Source organism: Genypterus blacodes, unplaced genomic scaffold, assembly GCF_046128005.1.
Source record: "Genypterus blacodes isolate CSIRO-AG114 ecotype Tasmania unplaced genomic scaffold, CSIRO-AGI_Gbla_v1 ptg000015l_1, whole genome shotgun sequence".
NCBI classification, from domain to species: Eukaryota; Metazoa; Chordata; class Actinopteri; order Ophidiiformes; family Ophidiidae; genus Genypterus; species Genypterus blacodes.
In genome coordinates, this window is record NW_027466829.1 from 2313525 (window position 1) to 2332500 (window position 18976).

Consider the following 18976-nt stretch of genomic DNA (forward strand, 5'->3'; position numbering starts at 1 on the left):
CCAGTTCCTTTGAAAGCTCAGCAGTTGACACAATAAAGAGTTTTCATCCAAAAAAGAAACATCTGACAAAGATTGATATAGTTCCACATGTTTGAGCTCCATTATTGAAGTCCTATCTCTCTCTTTAATCCTCCATACAGTTTTAATAATAGTGTCCATTCCCCTCATTCATTATTTGGATTGATGGATACCAAACACGGCATTAGATGGCATTGTTTGCATTGTTTGCATTAAGCCATTTCCTGTTTATTCCCCCATGTGGGTGGATTTATTTACGGTCTGGGGTGTTTTCTTGAAATAAGCTTTTTAGCCATTGGGGGACAATTGCCAGCTACACAGACAGTATAGTGTTGTAAGGACAAATAAAACTCTCATTGTTACAATAGTGGAGAATGAGTGGGCTCTTTCTGTTCACCGACTGTATACGTTTGTTTGATTTGTCTATACTAAAAGTGTAGATTGTTTCTTTTGACTACTGTAGAGTCATGAAATGTATTTGTGGGATGAAAGTGGCTTCTGGCTCATTAGGGACAGTTCTCTGTGACTGTCTTGGTTTGTTTGCACATTATGGCAGTGGATGGCGAGAGACTTATTCAACTAAAGAAAAAGATGGCTGTAGCCTCCTGTATGGGCTTCACAGTCTCACCTGCTGAAACAGTGTTCAATATGTTTCACAAGTCAATAAATGATCTGTCCTTGGATTTCTATGTGGCTCTCTTTGTCTTTGTATGCACACTGACATATTTGCTTCAGGTAACTTAATGAACTAATACATTCTCTGTGGCTGGAGTCGCACCATTGACATCATTGACAACAGAACACATACAGTGGTGTTGGCTTTAAACACAACACACACAATGCTCTGTGGGGGGTCAATGTGTTTGGTATGACAACTATATGTGTGGATTTACTCTGTTCATTGTCTAATCCTCAGTTTCCTAGGAACCTGCTGCTTGATGTATTGGTTACATGAACACTTCTTGACAGAACATGGTCACACAATATCTCCTTTATTAGTATGATTATGATTATGATTATGATTATTATTATTATTATTTTTATTTTTATTATTATTATAGAAATAATATAGAAAAAAATATATCAGCATGCATTCTGGGGGAAATCTGCAAAACATCTTACTTGACAAATGTGTTAAATGTAATCAAGATTCTATCACAAATAAATAAGTTTATGTACTCAATAGCCTCTCGGATTCACATTGCTACCAGTAGCAGTGATTGATTGATGTCCCAGGTGACTGACAGTATGAATGTACGCTCTGGAATGCGCCTGCCTGTAGTGGAGGGAGGGGCGTGGTTTAAGGGTAACGCCCCCATCCAGGTGAAACCGATAATGTCTCCCATACACTCCCAGTTTATTCAAACCGTGCAGATTGAGCACTTTGATGTAATTTATTGATTGGAATTCGATTGCCTATCGGGCCTGGGCGGGCTCCGGAGGAAAGAGCGCGAAAGACCCCTAGAGTTTGTGTTGTTTTCTCCGTGACCTCGATCGCGTTTTTTCCCTGGAGGATCTCGATCCTGGAGCGGCACAGAATGGAGGGCTTCAGCAGGGTCGCCTTTCGCAGGAAACCACAAAGTATGGACTGCTCCGACGAGGAAGACCCAGGTGGGTGACAGGAGTGACATACTACGATCATCAAAGGATTCAAAGATCTCTTTGGACTTAATAGCGGTTTGGTTCCGTTCAGTCATCTCCCTTAAATCCTTTAACAACTCAATAATTTGTCTAATTAAATAATTACCTGGATCTCTTATTACAAAAGGCCATGAATCTTCCTTTATTACCTTTTAATTGTGTCTTGGTGACATGTTAAATCATTGTTATGAAACTCTCAGCGGGAGAGTCAGGATGTCTCTATTATTAGTCATGATGTGTGTTAGTCAGGTTGAGAAAGCGTGGAATGGCCAGACTAACACACCTACAGCTCGTATTTACACATGACTGCTGCCTTGCTGTGTACTCAGCAGCAGGTATGAGGCGTTCAGGGACAGGCCCCAACCTGCTGTGGAACCGACCATAACACTTCAGGGCATTGTTTTTATTATCATTATGGGAAAACACTATCAGGGGTCTTACACGCTTGTTCTATGCAACATGTGGAGCTCATGAGGAACATGTCAGGATGGAGGATACCAGTTTGAGTTTTCTTGTTTTGAGTTTTGAGTTTTGGGGCTGTGTCTCCTGCCCATTCTAGTTCCACGGCTGTAACTGAAAGTTGGCTCCAGGTTCTGATCTTGGGGAGATTATCCATATCCAAGCCTATATTTATAAAAAAAAAAAGCAGCCCGTGTGTCAACACTCCTGCCTGGGCACGACCAGAGACGGGAGCTGCTGTGTGGAGCTCACTCGGCCTCTTGTGCAAACACTCCTCTGGTTACTGTACCTGAAGTTTGATTTGAACTTTGCTCCTGTGTCTTTATAGCACCAACCCTTCAGACAAGGCGGCGTGGCTTCAGTCCATCTGTCACTGTTTGCCACACAGCAAAGCCAAATCCCAGAGTTTGTATCCTGGTCAGCTGCCTTTTATTACAATATCTCCATTACGGTTGCAAGTATGTCTGAATACATATCTGCTTTTAAGATCTATAGACAGTAAGAAGTATGGTAATGTTTTGTTTTAGAGATTAGTTTTCCACAGTCTTCCGTGCATTACTTCAAACACTAATCAGTTATTCCATATTGCTGGTGCACTATTCCACAAATCACTTCCTCTTGTCACATTGCCTCTGCACACAATCTACGCCCCTGCTTTAATGCACTGTATGTATTACTGAGCTATTGTAAACAAATCTGTCATGTTGTTTGGTTAGAAATGGATCTGCCCTCTGTGTGAACCGTGGTTGTTTTTAGAAAGCGGAAGCAGTGAGTGAAACAAATAAGCAGCAGCTAAACAGTGATTCCTCCCGTTACAAACGGCTTCAATATGACAGTTAGTGATACGGCTCTCTGTTGTGGTTCATTCGGCCTCGTAGATGACAGATTCTCCTGCCGGGGTTTCATCTCAGAGAGGATGTGGGATGTCAAATCTGTCCAGTGGAGCGTTATAATTATTCTGATTTGTTATGGTCTGTCATTTTTACCCCATAAGTCTGGCTCTCGTTGAGGAGATTCCCTGGATTGGTATAAAGTGGGTTTTAGGCCTGATCGTTGTTATATCCGTTCCCATCTCTTCTCTCTGGTCAATTGGTTTGGAGGTTATTAACTCTGTGATCCTATTATAATTCTATCATTTTAGTCATAAGTCATGTTTTATTCATTTGTAAATTCTACCTCCTGTGTGCCTTTACTAGTAGATTTCCATTATCCACTTTGTCTCTCCAGGATATGGAGGATTAAGGCCCTTTCAAGTCTCCATCTTGTAACCTTTTGCTCTTGTGTCGATGCTTCCCGTCTGAGTTACGTGAAATTCCCTTAAAGCCCAAATATCTGGGGCTACGTAGGCTCGAGTTGCAGTTTTCTCTGACCAACAGAGAGCCGATTGTCTCGTGCCTGCTAAGAAAGAGGCAGTGGGACTGTATGAACCAGTCGCTCTGTGGTCTGCTGGCCGACTGTTGCTGGGATTGTTCTGGTGCACTGATGCACATTCATCCTGATCTGACCGCTCACTGTCCAGGCTAAAGTGCTGCCTTGTGCAGCCGGGGATCAGTTTAAAGATGGTTGTCGGTAAGTTTTTATTTTTTTATATACTTGCAATTGCTGCACTTCTTCCCTATGAATTAGATGAATCAAAGGTCCTGCTGTGTAAACATTTAGCTTCATTCATGTGCATTCATTTCTTCATGTGACGGATTGAGCGTTACTTGAAATGGTCTGTTTCCATTGTTCTTTGTTCTCTGTGGTTTTGCTTAAATAAATAATCTGTGATTTACTGAGAGCAATGTTTGACTTTAAGGACCAAATAGTAAACAGACCCAATCAGAGGATGAGGAGTATAATCAGAAGAAGATTGGACAATTCGAATATTTTTTTTAACGTCGTATTTTGTTTACATTTTTTGAATCTTAGAATTTATTTGAATTCTATATTATTGACATCAAAAAAGTAGTGACAAACTAAAGAACAATGCCAGCCATATGATAATATTATTTGAAGATATTACACTTATGCAACAAGTAAGATTGAAACATTTAAATATAATATGATATATTTTCATGTAGGCCTGTTTTAATGTTGTATTGGTGATGCAGCCTAAACCTAACCCACTGAAAATCCAAACACTGGCGACATCATCTCTGTAAAATTGATTGATGTGTTGTTATAACAGTTATAAAATCAAAGTGACAGTTTTGTTTTCTGTTGAAGGATTTATTAGTCCACCAGTGTTTACTGTCAAAGCAGCAGGTCTGTGTCTGCTGGCACAAATCTGTCACTGCAGTTTCCATGACGTCCTCTGTTCTTTGTACATCGGTGCGGTCATGAGACTGCTGGAATCCTGGCCTGACTGAGGCCAGTGTGAGCTACATGTAAACCTACTGATGCATTGATCTTCATCACATGCCTGACATTACTTTAATGCTTCCGTGTTTGCTGCTGTGTGTTTGTTCGGAGGTTTAGAGGGAATAACACAGAACTCCACAATTTCCTCTTGTTAATCTTTCTGTAGAGTTACTCTGTGACTAGCAGAGATGTCTCAGAGTGTGTGTGAGTTTGTGTGGAGGCACGGAGGTTATGATTGGTATGCTCGCACACACCCAGACAAACACACACCACTGATAAGTTAATACTGCTCAGCATGCAGCACGTGTGTGTGTGTGATATGCCTCAGTATTTACTCACATGCACACAGACACAAATGTGTGTGTAGGAACTTGAGTGCGTTAGTGGAAAAATCCACCAACTGTTTGCAAAAGTTCCAGTAGGTGGTGCTAAATGCTCAGAAATGTTTTCAGCCATTGAACAGCTGATGGAACCTCAACCAGTAACTGCTCAGTGTTTACAAGTGAGGACTGCTGTGTAACACACTGCTCTTCTCCCGCCTCATTGATCAGGATTTAACACCAACTACACCCCCATCTTTGTACCTGCACATCCAGTATATTGCTTGACTTCTTTCTCTTTCTGGACCAAACATTCAAGGCCTTCAGTTCCAGAAACTCTAGCTGGGTTGAACACAGACACTGGTAAAAGTCCTTTACAAAATCACTAACGCATGAATGATTGATTTCTAAGAACCTGGCAAACCACACACATACTTGTTTTTCTCCCCAGGCAAGGACGTCCGTGTCGCACAGTGAAATGATTTAATGTAATAAGCGAAGCCAGGTGATGTGTGAATGCTAATGGAGCGTACAATGAATAAATGAAAGGGATCAGCAGGTTGGTTTAAAATGTGTTTGTGAAATTGAAAACCTTGTGTGTTGTGACTCAAATGATGTGGGTGATGTCATCGCTCACGTCTCTGTAGGACTCGTGCAACCAACCTCTAGACATTTAGAAAGATTACATGATGCGTGAATTGTTGGGGACAAAAATATATAAACACAACTGGCCTCATAACACACACACACACACACACACGGTTGCTTATTCTGGGAAGATGGGCCATTTCCCACAAATGCCTGCAAGGGAAAACAAAGAAAGAGGTGGAAAGAGGAAAATAACAAGCAGCTCATTTTAGAGTGTTTGTTCTGAAATGTGTGTACTGTATTTCAATGGAGGCAAGCAGCCAATGGCACAGGCCGAGGACGCTTCATTTACTGGGTATTAAATTATCAGGATCGATGACAAACCATAACAAACAAGTGGTTCCTTGAAGTCCCTCTTGTTAAAGCCTGGTGCCTGCTGTAGGTTGCCAGGTCAGGTCAACAGAACCTCACTATCAGCTGTGTTTCAGTCAGGATACACTCAGCCTGTTTTTCTTTCCACGGGCCTGCTGGTGTTTCCTGACTGTTCATGCGTCGTTTCCCCTTCGCCTGGCATTGTTAGACTCTGAGGCTTTTTCTCTGGACGCTCCCGCACTCTTGTGTAAACCCAGAATCTCGCTTTGGGGGCCTGGCGCACTCGGAGGACTCTGAGGGTCCAAGACACTTGACTTCTTTAAGGAAGTCACTTCACAGAGGAGGAAGACGTGAAGCGATTGTGTCATTTGTGCTTTTTCTCTCTCTCACCTTTACGCAATGAAGGACATCCCTCCCCCCTCAACCACCCCCCTGGTTTCAGACTGCTGGGGATGTAAACATGTTGGTGCACTCAGACTTCAGACTTGATGGAAGCCTTGTTCTCTGGCTGAGGTGCTCAGAGAGGAAGGAAGGGGAGAAAGTACCAAACTGAGGTGTATTTTTGGGCACCGCTTCCACGCAGGAAGTAACATCTGAGAGCCAGTTGTTTCTTGAAGTACTTTTCCCTTTCTCTCCTTGTTTTTCACCATATTCTCTCTTGGTGCGATACCATTCCTTCCATTATTGTTTGCTTTTCGTGCTGCCCGCCCCGGCTTGGACACAACATGGACTGCCTGGCCACCGGTTACCGGAGGTCCCGTCTGAGACGTGTTGCCTCGGGTAGGTGATCCTAACAGGCAGAGCACCATGGCTGGACTGTGTAAGATGACAGATGAATATATATGTTAGAGGGTCTTGGGTATTTTTTTCTAAATAAAAGACAGTTGGACTAACAATGAAACGACGTCGCAAGTACTGGTTTTGGAGACGGAAAGGTAAAAACACAATGATGTGTCTGCTCTGCTGTTATGGTAAGATTTGGAGTTTCCATCTTCTTAAATTCATTACCAGGAATGATTTGATGCCAGAATTTGTGTGTTTTTAAGGATGAAACTTTGTTCAAAAGGTTAAGGGAAGATCAGAATAATGAGTCATGGTGTTTGGAAGGCAGTGGGTGGACAAAGGTGATTGTGTTTACTCACCCTCGTCCTGAACAATGGAAAATTACTAACTTAGACATTAGACATTTTTAATAACTAGTTCAGTAAATCTTGTGCTACAGAGTACATTAAACCCGCCTATCAGCTTTTATAATTCTCGCCAACATCCACTTTCCCAATAAATCTCTCCTTTTAGAACATTCCCCCCATGTTTCCATCCCTCCTGCTCTTGTTGTCTGGCCTTTAGCTAATCTATTTTCCCCCTCCAACAAGCGGGGATCCATTTTCTAATGTTATCTCCTGGCTGCTCTCTCCCACATGGACCATTTATTTTCCATTCTGCTGAAGTGTTGCGGTTTGTACCAGCGGTCAGGCCGCACTAAAACAAGAGCAAATTGCCTTATAGGGTTGATGACATGTGTGATGGTTTGAGTAAGGATAAGTAATGTCCTCCCTGCTCCACTCTGCAGTACAGATGTGCTTAGTCTTACATGATTACATTAGGGTTTATGACCAGAGCAAAGTGTGTGTGTGTGTGTGTGTGTGTGTGTGTGTGTAGTCCTTGTAGCGATCAGTGTTTCATTAAGTGCATCTTCTGTATTTAGATGCTTTTATTAGTGTCACATTAGCCGTTGGGCCCTGTGTGTTGGAAGTGGAGTGACCGTGTTGATCCACAGAGCGGCATGCAGCCTTGGCCTCCATGTGGACGGCTCCTGGAGCTGCACAGCCAAACTGAGGGAGGATTTAAATCCATCACCCTGGGAAAAAAGACAGTTTTGTTCTCAGAGGCCTGGGAACCGTCTCCCCCCCACTCAAGTCCCTCTTCCAACCACTCTGGCCTTTTGGCATCCTCCCTGGTGGCCCATATTACCAACGTGTGTGTCTGTGTGTGCGTGTGTGCGTGTGTGTCTAAGTGCGTGTAATGTTGGAAGTCGTCGTCTTGCACCTCTCTTATGGCGGTGTGTGTGTGTTGGGGAGGCTCTCTTCTTTAACAGTAGAGGGGAGGAAAGCGTGAGGCATTCTGCTTTCATTCTGGACAGGAAGGAAAAGGCTGGGAGCAGCAGCAGCGAGCCCGGGGCCTTTCACCAGGCTTATTGTTTTAACGTGGGAGAGGGACACAGGGTGTTAGCACAAACTCTGTGCTGGCGGCTCATTTATTCAACTGATTGATCGTTCTGTTGACAGATTACACAACTTTTAATATGAATAGACCTAAACCCACTAATACAATCTAATAAGAGTTACCACAACAGCAACAGGTTTAACAATCTTAACCCTTAAGAAGAAATACAATAACTACATGTGTGTGAATTCTGAACTAACACTGTAAACCTCTATCAGTGTTTCAATCACTATTAATCGGAAAATCCCAATTACACTTTTTTGTAAGATCATTCAAGTCAAAAAGGCACAATATTCATTTTCCAATCTGCTATAAAGACACAAATTGAGGCCCCATCATGACATCTGGCAAATCAATATCAGTGTTATATGACTATCAAATCAATCAAAAGAATTAGATTTCTAGACTTTGTGTTTTAAGATAAACATCTTTTTCAGAGAGGTAGATAAGATTGATGACGATCCATTGATATTGTTCCATCTATGGAGGAGATGATGGACGTGTGAGCGGCGGGCCTCAGGGCTTTTTGTTTGCCTCTTTGTGCTCTTTTTGTTCTCCTCCACGCGTGTGTGCTCGGCTGGCCAGCTGCACTCGGTGTCAGCTGGCTGAGTCTGACTGATGGTTTTCACTCAGCAAAACATGTCCAAGTCATTTCCTCTCTCTTTTCTCTTGAATCAACCCAAATCTGCCCGTATTGTCGAGTTTGCCCGATGAAGTTTGCTGAGCACGTTCATGCCCTTTCAGGAGTGCAGTGCCACCTTGAGGACAACTTTACTCCAGTTGGCACAAACACCAGCCTCCTCATGCGTGTTTGTATTGTTCTGTGTGTTTGCTGTAAGCGAGTTCACCGTCTTCTAGACTTTCACGGGACGCTGTGTTCTTGCCGGTATGTGACTGTCTGAGCCCGGAGGCAAAACTAGAAAGTCAGGTCACGTAAGAAGATGATTATTCGTTGCCCATAATAATGGGCTAAATTTAGTTATGCTTAAGTTTACCGTTGTTAAATCTCACGCGAATTACTTCATGGAAGTCTTTGTCTTTCTTTTCTTTCTTAATTTCTTTCTTTCTTTCTTTCTTTCTTTTTCTACTCTTTTCTTTTTGTGGTGCACCATGATTGGCCTTTACTCAGTTTCCTCTTAATCTTCTCTCTCAGACGCACACACACACACACACACACACTCATTAGCATCCCCCGAACGTTTCCCAAAGAGCAACAAGCCCTGGGCCGCTCATATACATACTAATAAGCACCTTGAAGAATATATGCCTCACTAATTTATAGTTGAGCCATATGCTCATACACAGAAACAAGATGAAATTCTGTACCAACTTCTCGCAGCTTTGCAGTGAGCTTGTCACCTATAAACAATCAGAATGGTGGTTTTAATTGTCATTCCATCAATCATTACATTACATTATTCACTGCCCCCCAGCTTTTCAAACTTTTATTTTGAAGGCATGAATGAATTGGTTAAATCAAAGTAAGCCTGACTTGATCATATCAGTGCAGCAAATAAATGCTAAACTGAGTGGATAACATCTTTTTGCTTCACTGGACACATACCTTAAATCTGAGCCAGTCATCAGCCTGAGCAGAGTGACTCATCAACCAACCAACTGACCTCTGACGTGATGCCCAGTTACAAACTTGTAACGTGACACATGTAGCCCCGTTACCCAGGAAGTGCTTATAGAGCCTATGCAAAAACATGTTCAAAGCATGTAAATATGAAAATGCAATGCAGCAATCAGTCCTGTATTGAATTCATTCACTGCTTTATGTTCCTAGATTCAGTCAGATGTGTTTATTTATAATTAATATAGCACTAAAATATCAGTATTGGTACAGAAACTGCATATTTGCTTTCCAAAGTCGGTGCTTAGGGACTATGTTGTTTGAGTATAGCCAAAATCAACATGATTAAATTGGCAGCAATTAAAAAAGTAAAGGTTATAGAAATCATCTAATTATGCATGTACCACACACACACACACATTGACACAACATAAAAATAATGACGCACTTATCGCTCTCAGTGATCTCTCTCACCTCCTTATCGTTAATTCCGGGTGGATTATCTGGGGTTTGTGTGGTGTGTTTGTGGGTTTAGCTGCAGGGTGAAGATGAGAACGATAGCAGTGGATAATGAAAGCATCCAAGCATCAACTACTGACACTCTCTGTCATCAAATCATTGAATCAATTTGGTCTCTAGATTGCCTGGCTGTGTTATTTTCCATACCGTAGCTCCGTGCCGGTGCCTGCGCTACCCAGGGGCTGTGATGTTAGCGGGGTTGTGTGTGTGTGAAGGGGGGGGCGTTTGAGGGTAGATTGACAGCAGGACGATGTGTGCCAGGCTGATAATCAAAACCAATCCAGTGTGAGTTGTTCCTGAGATGCAGGTGCAGATGCCATACTGTTGCCCACATGAAAGATGTGCCTTACTGCTGTCAATAGAAAAGCCTTTGCCGGCAGCATGTTGACCGTGTAAAAACTCTCTGCAGGCTGTGGAGTTTTCCAGTGTATTGATCCTGATGTGTGGAGTGTGTGAGTCCTGGGACACAGAACCTCACACATGACGCTCAGGAGTGACGTTTTTAATTAAGTTTTTGGTTTTAGTGTTAATTAGATCCTAAATGAGTTGCATAGATGTGTGCCGGCATGATAGTGATGTGGCGTATACAGTGTGAGGACAGACTGTACAGAGAATACGTAAACAAGCCCATTACTCACTGTCGGAAAACCAATACCTCTATGAAAGTGTCACCATGGAAACAATAGGCTGTGCTGCTATCACAATCAATGCATTTGTTTGCTCAGATGAAAGGGTTTGAATTACGAACATACAGTTTTAAAGTGCGCCCCAGATATTTGGCATTCATCAGGAAGTCTTCTCCCTGTCGCTAAATAAAAGAATAGATGGATAAAAAATTAAATCCATTATATTATCACATTCATTCTCTTATTTCTGTGTCTATTATGCTAATATTTTCAGATATTTTTTTTTTTTAAATGCACAAAAAGAACATTCTGCAAATTAGGCTGTGTATGTGAGAGAATAAGTGTGTGTGTTGTGACCATACTGTGTGAATGTGTGTGTTCATACTACTTAATTTCAGGCTATTAAGGAGTCTATGTTGAATTATTTCCCACAGGTTTATTGGCCCCAAACGACACACTCAGCTGGGGGGGAAGTCATTAGAAAAGAAGAAGAAGTGAGAGTCAGGGGGCGAACAGAGGGGGGAGGAGAAACGCTGAGATCAGAGAGGAGTGTAGGAGGAGAAAGAGGAGGTGGAAGATAGACAGAAAGAGATGAAGACAGGAGAGGAAAGAGAGGTGATGGCAGAGAAGAGAATCAGAAGGAGGTCAAGAGTGTGGCAGCTGCCAGTCTGGATTAGGAAAGTGTGTGTGTGTGTGTGTGTGTGTGTGTGTGTGTGTGTGTGTGTGTGTGTGTGTGTGTGTGTGTGTGTGTGTGTGTGTGTGTGTGTGTGTGTGTGTGTGTGTGTGTGTGTGTGTGTGTGTGTGTGTGTGTGTGTGTGTGAGAGACAGAGTGGGTGTAATGTAACACTTTGCAATGCCTATAGGTCATTTTGACAGGCTGTGCTAGAAAGTGTAGTGTGGGAGTGTGTGTTGCATCACCATGTTCTCTCTCTCTCTCTCACAAAATATCTGTGTGATGACCTAAAAATCCAAGTTCCTCAGTCTGGATGTTTCTCCACTTCTTGTTCTGTTTCCCCACTACCCCGACCCACATCATTGTCCTCTGTGTTCTCTAAACTTCTGCTTTGGTGCTCCAGGCCTTTAGTTCTTTAGAGGGCAGATCAATACTCTCTCTTTCTCTCTCTCTTTCTCTCTCTCTCTCTCTCCTGGAGGGGGTTGCCGATTGTTGTGTGTCACAGTCAGCACCTAATATCAGCTATGGCCACTAGCAGCAGGGACAGCAGATGAGTGCAACCATTGGCTTCTTCCCCTCTCACTGGCCCTCCCCTCGTCCGACACAATGGGACTGATTGTCCATGCGACAGACACACACACATAGACACACACGGCCACAGAGGGGGCTTTACTCTGGGGTTGTGGGCTGAGTGGTGCTCTCTCCCCCGACAATATGCCCTCCTTCTCCCTGCTGGAATGTGATTATCTTCACTGGCTCAAGATCGGACGCGCACGAGGGGAGAGAAGAGCTTGAGAGGCAAACAAGAAAGGGGAAAAGAAGAAGTGAAGCATCAGAGAGCGCAAGACGGGGAGGGAGGTTAGAGCGAAAAGAGGGCGAGTCGTGCTGTCACTGTGCTTGCCGTGTGTGTGTGTGTGTGTGTGTGTGTGTGAGAGTGAGAGAGAGGGGGAGGAAGGGAGGATGCGACTAGGCAGCAGTTTAACAGCAGCCTGAACCTGCCAGTGTGTCTGTGTGAGCGACCGAGCGCAGAGGCAGAGGAGGGAGAGAGAGACGTCTGTTCACTTCACTGGATTTCCATTTCTTCACTCTCTTACACTCCTCGCACAGGAGCGGACACACAGCCTTTCCTCAGGTTAGTGCTTCTCTCTTGTAGACTATTTCACCACCAGGGTGTTGTAGGGCATCGAGCGCACAATGCAGGCGTGGGGCGTTTATCACAGCTGGACTCTGGGTAAAAGAAGTGGCGCACTGACGGACAGACGGACTGAATGTGGCGCTTCGTGAGCACAGATGCTGAGAGACGCCGTTTGATAATCGGCTCACAAATACATTGTCTGCCTCGGGCTGATGGTTAACAAAGGGAGGAGCACACACACATCACAAAAGGAAAACCCTCGATCTCACAAGAGGATGTAGCATAAGTGTGGCAGTGGTGTGTCTGTGTGTGTGTCTGTGTGTGGGGGCAGTGTGGGACCCATAGGAGTGGTACTAGCTGGAGGGGAGCATTAATTTGCTGTAAGGCGTTGGACTGAGCCCCCCCGGCTGCTGGCGGTGTCAAGATATGCACAGCACACAAACACACACACACACACACACACACACAGACCGGGTAGAGCCTACTGCTGTTGATTTCTGTTAACTCTCTTTGCCATGATTGGTATAATCAGCCTCAGCTGTCCTCAGCTGTGGGAAAATATGCAAGTGTGTGTGTGTGTGCGTTTGTGTGTGTGTGCTGTGGCTAACCGTTGCCTAAACAGAACTATTTTTATTATCATTTGAGGTGGCGTTTTGGTTTCTGTGGTAATTCAGATTCGAGCCGTTTGTGAATGCTGCTCTCTGCCCCGATGCTTAACTTCCACAGAGCTAAGTGGTCTTTTACATTTATTGATGAAGCAATTAAAGGTTTAAAAAAAAAAGAAGAAGAAGAAGCAATTAGGATTTTTTTGAAAACTATCCACACAGAAGAGAGAATGGGCCTCATGTTTCATTGGGTTATGGCTCCGTTCATTCCGTCTACCTGCTCTTCACTCTGTAACTCATCTGGATGGCCGCTGCCAGCTATCTCTGCAGTTGAAACCATTAACTTTATCTGCAGCAATATATTTTCTGTGGCGCTTCATCCGCTCGCTACCGCCATGCAGACAGAGACACAGGCTGGGCAAATCCTCCTCTGTGTGTGTGTGTTGTGATGAAGAGGCACAGCATGCATTAGTCTTTACAAGGCTCTTTCTCTGGCCCTGTGTGAGGGGGCGTCCTGTCCTGTAACAAGTCCATAGGGGGACCATTCAAGGCCCCAGTATACTTCAAAAGACAGAAGAGGGAACTGGTGAACAGCGCCCTCAGTGTGGTCCTTAAGTACTAGAGCCGAGGAAGGAGTGATTTAGGGCTTAAGAAGATGAAGATCTAGGACCAACATAAGAACAGTAAGAAAGATGGACCATCTTCTGTGTTTATTAGAGAAGTGTAGGGTTTAAATATTTGACTCCAACCCGCCTGGGTTTATTCAGTGAAAAGGTGAGAACCTGTTGAAGTGAGAACGACACCTGAAACTCCAAATACTGACTTTGTTCACCCATGACGATGAAACAGATGTTGTTCCAGATGGGTTTAGATTAGAAACCTTCTGCTCTGTGTCAGGTCAGACTAGGACATGAATTTGTGTGTGTCTTCCATCCAGGACCTTGAGTCTTTAACATGTGAGCCACTGGGTCACCATCACAGTCAGGCCAAGTCCATTGACTCCTCTCACCTTCCTCTTAACTCTGTGGGTTAAGTAAATTTGAAAATGTTGTTAAAATAAAGAGAGTAGAGAAGGAAAGTTTAAGACACACCAGCAACTGCAGATTCACCACAGTGTGAATCCTTCTCCTCCCCCAGTGTATCGCTGCTCGACTTATTTCTTCTTCCTCTGAATGCTGCGTCATCTCACCTACCCCGCACAGGCGTCGCCCGCGTGTGTGTGTGTTTGTGTCTCTGTCCCCTCAGCCTTGTTTACTGGCCGAGCCTCTGCAGGGATACAAACTGAAAACGCTGATGCTGACACCTTTTTCCACCAGGTTCTGCTATGGATTTGTGTGCGTGCGTCTGTGTGTGTGTGAGTTGATGTGACCAGCAGATTTTAAAGCCAGCACTGTCAAGAATGAGGAAGGAGTCTAGATGGATAATAATAATCTTCACACATCAGCCGTGTGAAAGAGGAAGTTTTGGCGACGTTAAGGTTGGACTGTCTCTCGGTCTCTTTCTCCCTTTCCCTTTCTCTTTCTCTCTCTTTCTCTTTCGCCCCCCTCATCATCGCCTCGGTTCTGGCTCGGGGCCGTGCAGGACTGCGGGGTTTTCTTTGCATTCCAGCGCCGCAGCAGCGTTTCAGTGCCTTCAGTCATAAGGACTCATTCATACCGAGCACAATGATCCCGTTTGAGACACCAGTTTTTAACCCACGCCGTTTGATTGGCAATACATGCAGCATCTGTCTGGTGCATCCATAATGCATGAGGTCCAATATGTTTAGCAGGATGAGTCTCTGTTGCTTACTGCCGTCCTCTGTGTCTCAGGATCAATGGGAGATAAACAACGAGGCAGAATCTTAGTGTGGAATCTTCATATGGAATTAAGTGTAGTTGGTGAGGGTTTATCAAAAAGGAAGATCTATAGCAGTGGCAACATGGTGACACCAGCTTGGCATTATCAGCCCTGGCAATGACTCAGACTTTCATTGCCTAACAGAAAGTCTCTTCCAAAATATCTGTCCGCTGCGACCTTTGAGAAATGTCATGTGCACCTCCTCGCTCCTGTGCACAATGACTGTGAACACACACTGCAGCACAATATCACCTGTATGTCTTTGTTTGTCCTGCGTATATTTATGTCCTGTGTGTATATTTTCCGTGATGTAGCTTCAGCTTCAAGTCCAGGAAGTTATTAGTTATTTTTGTCAGCGTTCTGCTGCAGTGGTTTGCTTAGAATCGGTCCCATGGAGCAAGAATGGAAACACACAGTAGCTAGAGAGGAAATACCCATGGGGCCGTGCGACTATTCATGGCTTAACAGCACAGACCAGAGACAAATATGTGAGTGCAGCTGCTGTAGTTTATTACTTTTTGTAGACATGTGAGGATATCTGGTTAACAGTCTCTCAAGCTGGATATGAGCCAGGTTCACATGTATACACACCGACTGGTTTTAGTCTCAGTTCCGAATCAGTTACAAGGGGATTTACTGGTTCCTGCGTCGTGGGTCTCGTCGGTTTGGTCCCGACATTGTAAAACACAAATCACCGTATTGTTCATTTCTGTCCGTTGTGGCAGGCGGGTCTGCTGGGGCCCAGTCAGCCGTGGTGATTAGTGGAACGAGATATTGATTGACACATTTGGGAGCTTCTGTCTCAGCAGCTGGGATCTGTTTACAGGGGTAGACGGGTCACTGGAGGATGGTGGAGGAGATGGAGAGATGAGAGCAACAAAAGAGGCACAGTGAGAAGGAGGAAGGAAAGGAGGGAGGAGGAGGAGGAGAGAATAACTGTTGCCTGTCAATATTTTCACACACTCACTCACGCACACACAGACCCACACACACACACACACACATTCCACCTATTGTGTCTAAATCTTCTCGTTTCTCACCATAATCTTCCCTGAATGATGGTCGCCCCTCTGACGGATGTTTCATGGCCTGTGTTAAGGTTTTTTATCCCCGCTATCTCTTCTATCTTTCCCCGATCATTACTGAAGTATGGTCAGGAAGTGTTTAACGGGGGGGAGGGAGAGAGGAAGGGGGGGGCTTTCAGTGTTCAGGATCACTGCTTGCCCAGTTAGCCTGCCCTCATTAGCCACGGGCCAGAGAGCAACGTTTGAAATCAGGCAGAAAGCTTGTCTTCACATGCTGAGAACCCAGCGAGGGACCTTAGGCGACGTCAGAACACATAACGTACATAATGTTTTATGAAGAACACACGGAAGTCATTTATGAGCAACTTCCTCAATCTTTTTGCTTAAATTCAGAACATTCAAATCTGCATCTGGAGCAGCTTATGTTGGCAGATATACAAGAAGTGACACACATAAATGGTTTACAGGTTGCATTAACATAATTTACCGCTATTTCATGTTTCGATGTCATCTTTCATCATGCACTTTATTGTTTAGATATCCTGCTTCTATAGCAGTTGTCACCACTCTTTAATTCCGATATTGATGTTTGTATCTGCCTGGTACAGTCATCATCATCATAAAGCCACAATACAGAGTTTTACTGTTTTGTTTACAGTCCAAGACATCAGTTGAATGAGTGTGTGTGTGGGTGTGTGTAAAGTATCTAAACGTGCTCCGTGAGCCCAGACGTGGGCTCATCTGGCACGTGAAGCCTTTACAAGACCTTTTAATTTTCACTCTATTATGTCTGTGGCAGTAAACCATAACTCTTTGGTAATTGTCCATTACGGAGGGACAGGAGAGCGCGGAGACGGACGCATCTGGTCCCTTTCAGTGGGCCGGTCCCCTCTGTGTGAAACTGCAAAAACCTCAGACATGTACACACCCTCACACACACATTTCCAGCAGTATGAACCCCCCCTGTATGATTAAAGGGGCGTGACTCTGCATATTAACACGTTTTCCCCTTTCCATTATTTATGAGCCACATTTGAATGGTAGTTATCTCAATCTAGGGCAGCGATGCAAATGATTCTGAGGTTACTTTGCATTCGTAAATCCATAAAGCAGAGAGCAGCTTTATTATAAATTCAAAGTGTATGACATTCATTTCTGATATGGAAGATTAGGACTCAGATTAGATCAAATTGATCCTCAGCAGGATTTAGTTTAATGTTAATCTTGTGCCTGGTTCATCCTTTGCTCTTCCTCTCCCACTGACTCTCACTTTTCCATACCTGTGAGGCCTTTGCAGCCCCCCGCGCCCCCGACCTTGGGTGCTGGCAAACGCTCAATGCATTGTTATGGAAATTGGAAAAGTGATTGTAAATCAAGGTCTTGAAGGGCAGCTTTCTCCCTCCTCCCTTCCTCCCTTCCTCCCTTCCTCCCTATTCTCTCCGGCACCCGGTGACTCTGGTCTGAGAACCGGTTTGAACAGTGACGGGGCAGGTAGACGGAGGGTTCAATGGGTTAATACAGAAGTGCAGGAGCCAGAGGATGAGGAGGCTCGTGGCTGGAGGGAGAGCTATGAATTCTTAACAGGTATTGATTATACTGGGTGAAACAGTGGATTTGATAACCTAAAATGGATACGACTGACAACACAGCAAACCAGCTCAACTGGAGTCGAAAGCATGCAGGTACAACTTCCTCTATGATTACACAGTCAGAGCTGCTCAACCAAAGTTTTGGGTTTCGGCGGAGAGATTGGTAGGCGTGAAGCTTTAAGTATAACATCTTTCTATTTATTCTAAATATCAGTTGGCAACAGAGCACACACACACACAAACACACACACACCACACACACACACACACACACACACACACACACACACACACACACACACACACACACACAGAGGTGCAACACAAGGTGAATGCAGTCGCGCGTGTCGGGCATCAGTGTAACACGTTGGTAACAGCGTGAAAGCAAATCCAGCAGCCAGAAATCCACGAGAGAAAGAATAAAAGAAATGACACGCTGACCTGCGGAGTGACAAAGCAAGCTTAGCCGCGACCGCCGTCATTTTTGTTTTCAGGCTCTGCAACATGTCTCAGTTAGGATATATGTGAGGCTCCAGGGTATTTTAGGCTGGAGAACGGGTGTTGTCTGCACGCAATGTACACGCAAACTAAGCTGTGCCTCCAGCATGTGCGAGCTGTTTTCAGTTGCCTTTAGTAGAGCAAAGTAACACCTGTACTTTATATTATTTATATGATAGATGACTTATATTTAGGTTTGTGAAAATGGCATCATCTGAATATACTGATTCATTAATGTCCTTTCTTAGGCTTTATGTTTGTGTGTATACATTAGTTCCTTCAACCAATGAGGAGCAAAGGCACACAATAATGCAGTTAATCTTTTGGATAAGCACAGACACAATTATAATAATAAGCATCCTAACAACAGGCATTCATTACAGCCTTAATGACTTGTCTGCTCTCTGTCTTATCCACACGCCACAATAAAGACTATTTAATGTGTTGCTCATTATGTAGTTGTTTTTTACGTTTGTACTGTATTGTTTGTTAGCTGGTGAGCCGTGCAGGAATGCAGCCGTGTAATTACAGAGGAAGGCTCCACTTCTGCATGTGACAATAGAGGAAACCTAACTGAAGACTTTATTTTTCTGTGTAGTGGAAGGCTTTCATTGTTGTGAGGTTGGCACGGCGACTGCACTGCTCTATGCAGGACATCCACAAGCTAGAGACAGAGCCAGAGACGGAGCTGCTGTTGCTGCAGCGTCGCCCAGGCGATGTGGGACGTGTGTGATAATAATTTAGTTCACACCGGAGACTGTTGTGTTGAAGTTGTGATAAATGAATGTAAAATAGATTTTCTTCTGTGACTGGTTTGACACCTTTGCTGATGCTCGTGTTGGACAGGGACAATGACAGCACTGTTGTGCCGTTGCTTCCGCTTGTGTCTGAAATGTTTGACTTGTGAATGATAGTGAATGAATAGTT

At 44.1% G+C, this 18976-nt stretch overlaps 1 protein-coding gene across 4 annotated transcripts in view; it reads left to right on the forward strand.

Moving 5' to 3' along the window:
- Positions 1-1353: 1353 nt before the first annotated feature.
- Positions 1354-18976, forward strand: part of fgd4a (FYVE, RhoGEF and PH domain containing 4a) — a 36377-nt gene continuing 18754 nt past the window's right edge. Inside the window, exon 1 of one of the 4 annotated variants that reach the window (XM_076139790.1) lies at positions 1354-1629. In XM_076139790.1, the coding sequence (XP_075995905.1) occupies positions 1557-1629 (73 nt within the window). In that variant the 5' untranslated portion in view covers positions 1354-1556. Of the gene's footprint in view, positions 1630-6451; positions 6522-6672; positions 6713-17461; positions 17645-18976 lie in introns of those variants that run through there. The other 3 variants (XM_076139807.1, XM_076139782.1, XM_076139797.1) reach the window with 3 other exon arrangements.